This window comes from Dipodomys ordii, unplaced genomic scaffold (genome assembly GCF_000151885.1).
Source record: "Dipodomys ordii isolate 6190 unplaced genomic scaffold, Dord_2.0 Scaffold198, whole genome shotgun sequence".
In the NCBI taxonomy this organism is placed as follows: Eukaryota; Metazoa; Chordata; class Mammalia; order Rodentia; family Heteromyidae; genus Dipodomys; species Dipodomys ordii.
The window spans coordinates 392558-396911 of record NW_012267414.1 but is presented as its reverse complement, the minus strand read 5'-3'; the positions used below and the strand labels follow the sequence as shown (position 1 = coordinate 396911).

Below are 4354 nucleotides of genomic sequence, written 5' to 3'. Positions count from 1 at the left end.
CTGTGGCTCAAGTGGTAGAGCACTAGCCTTGAGCTGAAGAGCTGAGGGACAGCACCCAGGCCCAGAGTTCAGGCCCCACGACCGGACCCCCCCCCAAAAAAAGAAAGTCACCATTTCATTTTTCATGTGCCCCAAAATATTAGCTCTAGATTTTTTTAAATACCACTTCTATGCAAACTCTAGTATATTTACAAATTTTAAATAACTTAGAAGTTCCCTGTATTGCCAATTGTAATCTTTAATATAATCCTTAATTATATTACTTTGTAATCTGTCATTTAAATTATAATGTTTTGGGCTATGAAGGGTTAAAATCCTGAGCTGGGGAATATAGCTAACTTGTACAACTACCTGCCTAACACACATAGGGGCTTTGGGTCAGCCATAGCAACACACAGAAAAGGTTCAAAGATCGCTCTAATCCTCACATGGCCATCCGACACTACACAGTGCAGACACATGTCCAGACTGGACCACAGAGCTGGGCTGGGTGAACTGGCTGTGAGCTACTCAGCTCACTCTGAGGTGGGCTGAATGTGTGTGTTTTAAAAGGTCTCCCAGTGACCCTGATAAAGGCCACAAGCACTCCTGTAAAGACTAAGTCCCATGTTTTGGTGGGGGGGGGGGGTTGGTTGGTCAGGGGGCTCAAACTAAGGCCTGACCACTGTCCCTGAGATTTTTTTGCTCAAGGCTAGCATTCTACCAGTTTGAGCCACAGTGCTATTTCCAGTTTTTTCTGAGTGGTTTATTGGAGATAAGTGTCTCAACAGACTTTCTTTCCTGGGCTGGCTTTAAACCACAATCCTCAGCTCTCAGTCTCCTGAGTAGCTAGGATGACAGGTGTGAGCCACCAGCGCCCGGCTAATGCCCATGCTTTCTGAGCTCCCTATATACACAAAGACCAGACATAGTAAAGTACCAGGAAGAACTTAGCCTATTCCATACAGTTCTAACGAAGCAAGCGCCTTCCCTCTGTGTAGTGGAATCATGAAATAAGTTTTGATCAATACCGATCTTCTTTTGCTTTATTTTTCAGAAAAATATGATTATGTAGGCAGACTTCTCAAACCAGGAGAAGAGCCTTCAGAATATACAGATGAAGAAGATACCAAGGATCACAATAAACAGGATTGAACTTTGCAAACCACCAAAGTCAGGGGCCTTCAGAACTGCAGTTCTTACTCCCTTTCACAGAATGTCCAGTGTCTCTGGATTTGATTCACCTGCTGCGAAAAAACATTCAACCAATTGTGTACAAGAGAAGTGAGTCTTGCTGTGAAGATTTGAAAACCGGATGTTATGATGCTGCCAAACCCCTTTGTTGCAGTTGTTTGTAATGTCTGGTGGGGCTTCATCATCCTGAGAGAAAGACAGGGATTTCTTAAATGGCAAGAAGGTCGTGAGGCCGGGGCAGCTCACTTCCTCCTCCTCTCCCCCTCTCCTTCTCCCTCTACCCTCTCTCCCTCTCTCATCTGCCCCTCTCTCCCTCCATTCTTGAATTTGTCCTTTTTGTAAAAAAAAAAAAAAGTATCAAAGACAGCCACATACGTATTTGCTACTCAACTGTACAAATCTCAAACAAAAAACAGCAAGGGACTCTTCTTTAACTGATGTTTTTATCATTGAGGGACAGGAAGACCTGGCCAGGGAGGTAGAAGTTGCATATCAGCTTGAGTGGTTCAGGCTACTGAAATGTTACAATGTGAATTCCCAAGCTTCTCTTTGGGCTTTGTCAAGGAGGGATAAAAAATAAAATGTATTCCTAAGAATCCATTGGAAATTAGAATGGATTTCAGGTGGATTGAAATCAAAGCAATTCCCCAACAAGATCATTTGAGACTAGTTTTATCCCTTCTGTTCTCTCCCCTAGGTCAAATCAATATTAATTGTGCCTTATTTCACTTCCATAAACTTGAATTATTTTTAGGGAAAGCCCCTACGTGAATTCCGAAGTCACTACAAGCAGGTTGAGACTGAGGTTGGAATGTTCTGTTGACTGCAAAACCTTGATGTCATTCTGTGTATATAGAATGTAAAAGGATTATTCAGTGTTAACTGCCATACGTTAATATACACAAATTTAATTAGCATTGTAATGGCCAAATGCATTCCCCTTTGTGCTTTTCTCTTTTCCAAAAAATCAAAAACAGCAACAACAAAAAAACAAAAACACCCACAAACCAACAATTCTTTTTCCCCCAACAGCTGCCTAATTCTAGGAATCTGACCCTCACATCTCACTGGTGTTGGGTGTGTGGGGCTGAGGTTTGGATGTCTGTTTGGGTGAGTCTGGATGTGTGCGCGCCTTGGAAGGGACTCGCGATATTGTAAATACAAGTACCATTTTAATAAAGCATGGACAATAAACCAAAATATGCAAAATTGTAAGGCAGTGCATTGCGATATCTTAATAAGACTGTGCATTGAATTCAAAATGAGAGGGAAAGTAGGCACTGGGTATCCAGGTTGCACACATTATACCAGGTTTGTTGTAATGTTCAGAACCTCCACTTTTGTGGGACAGTCAAGAGATCCTAGCTTACTCAGGTAAGAATTGATGTATTAAAAGTACATGTTTTTACTTTGTATTTTGATGCCAACTGGTTATACTAGAAATAATAGCAATGCAGGCAGTTATTAAACAAAACAGTAAAAGGCTATTCTACCAATAGATATTAAATTCTTCAAGAATTAGGGTGAAAACACCCTCCCAAAAGCCCTGTGTATGTTGATTACTTGATTTCATCATGACTATGGAAGTCCATGGGGAAAAGTTGTACCAAAAATAAAAATAAAAGACATGGTCACTGAAGACTTTGTCTTTGGCATAACACATGCAGAAACCATCAAAGGGAAACTTCTAAGGACAACATTCTATTCAGTCGAGCTACAGAATGGCTATGAGAAGTGCTGGTAAATGCTTTGAGTGTTTTCATGTACAACTTTTTTTTCAAAATGGTTAAGGTACATGTCCTCTGTAGAGAACTGATAATGCCTGGGTCATTTGGGCCTGAAGTTCAATAATCTGCACTTGTGAAGAGAGAAACCTTAAGTATTCGTGCAGTAAAAATGAAATACGATCTGTTAAGAAAGATGGGTTATTTTGTGTTTGGGGCTTGAAATAAACTGTGTTCTAGAGATAATTCTTTAATTCCAGTTGGATGTAGTAGTTAGTCTGAGTGAGGGACCTTAATTTTGGTTCTATGTGGACACCCTCTCCCTATCCTCTGTTTCCCACATTTGCTGTCACTTGAGGTGCTTAAAATACAGGTACTTCTTTTCTGAGTGCCGGGGTTTGAAGCCAGGCCCCATGTGTACTTGGCAGAATGTGCACTTGGCAGAAGGTGCGCGGCCGCTCGCTTGGGTCACCAGTAGGGAAGGAAGGACTCCCTGAGCCTTTTCCCGTTGAAGTTCGCACCCGCCTCGGCTTTCACACCGTCCTGCCTCTTCAGCCTATTCCCAGGGCTGCGGGCAGGTCCCAGTCTGTCCTAGTAGTAACTTGGAGAGAAGAAAAAAGAGAACATTTTAATTTTCCTTCGCAAAAACAAATTACAGCAGACTTAATAAAAAGTACAATGAAAGTTGCCCTGAGAAGAAATGCCTTTCTTCTGTAAGAAATGCAAGAAGCATTTTCCTTACTCTGTGTGTCTCAGGCTGTGTCTGAAATAGAGAAAACTCAGGTCCAGGAGGGAGCTGTCTGCTTTCTGGTGAGCTAGTTGCTTTTGGGCAAGTATTAGGTAGGGACTTAGTATCTAGGTGGCATGTAAGTCTTTTTCTTTTGTAACCATCTAATCTGTTAATTAACAGATTGTTCCAAATCTGAACAATGTTCCCATTTACCTGGAAATAAAGTAATGATGGAGCACTGAAGGTAACCTTCAGTGATAAAAGCTCAAACTGCACTGAAGGATCCTGTCTGCAATCCTAGGACTCAGTAGGTTGAAATGACAGCCCAGGCAGAAAAGTCCGTGAGACTCTTATCTCTAAAATAGCCAGCAAAAAGCAAGGCCAGAGGAGTAGCTTAAGCAGTATAGCACCAGCCAAACAAGTACAAGGCTCTGATTTCAAGCTCTAGTATTGCGCCCCCAAAAGTTTAGCAATAATGCCAGCAAAAATATAGTTTCCACATTTATTAAGTCTCAACATGGTATCTCCCTATTGGGGAGTTTCTGGAAGTCATTTGCATAATGGTGAAACTGTAGTTGGGATTTCAGAGTTGGTACTGAGAGATTATGTTAACCTGTGAAAACGTGACTGAGCACCCTCCCTGGACAACAGTAGTAGAGCACATGGTGTGTGAGGTATTAGGAGATGACAGCAGCGAGTTCACTAGTGTGTTTCCTGTTTACCTTAC

General features: G+C 41.8%; 1 protein-coding gene across 1 annotated transcript in view; it reads left to right on the top strand.

Moving 5' to 3' along the window:
• Positions 1 to 2388, top strand: part of Pgrmc2 (progesterone receptor membrane component 2) — a 39068-nt gene extending 36680 nt beyond the window's left edge. The window contains exon 3 of the mRNA XM_013034873.1: positions 1037 to 2388. Coding sequence (XP_012890327.1) covers positions 1037 to 1134 — 98 coding nt within the window. The 3' untranslated portion in view covers positions 1135 to 2388. The remainder of the gene's footprint in view (positions 1 to 1036) is intronic.
• Positions 2389 to 4354: the final 1966 nt, after the last annotated feature.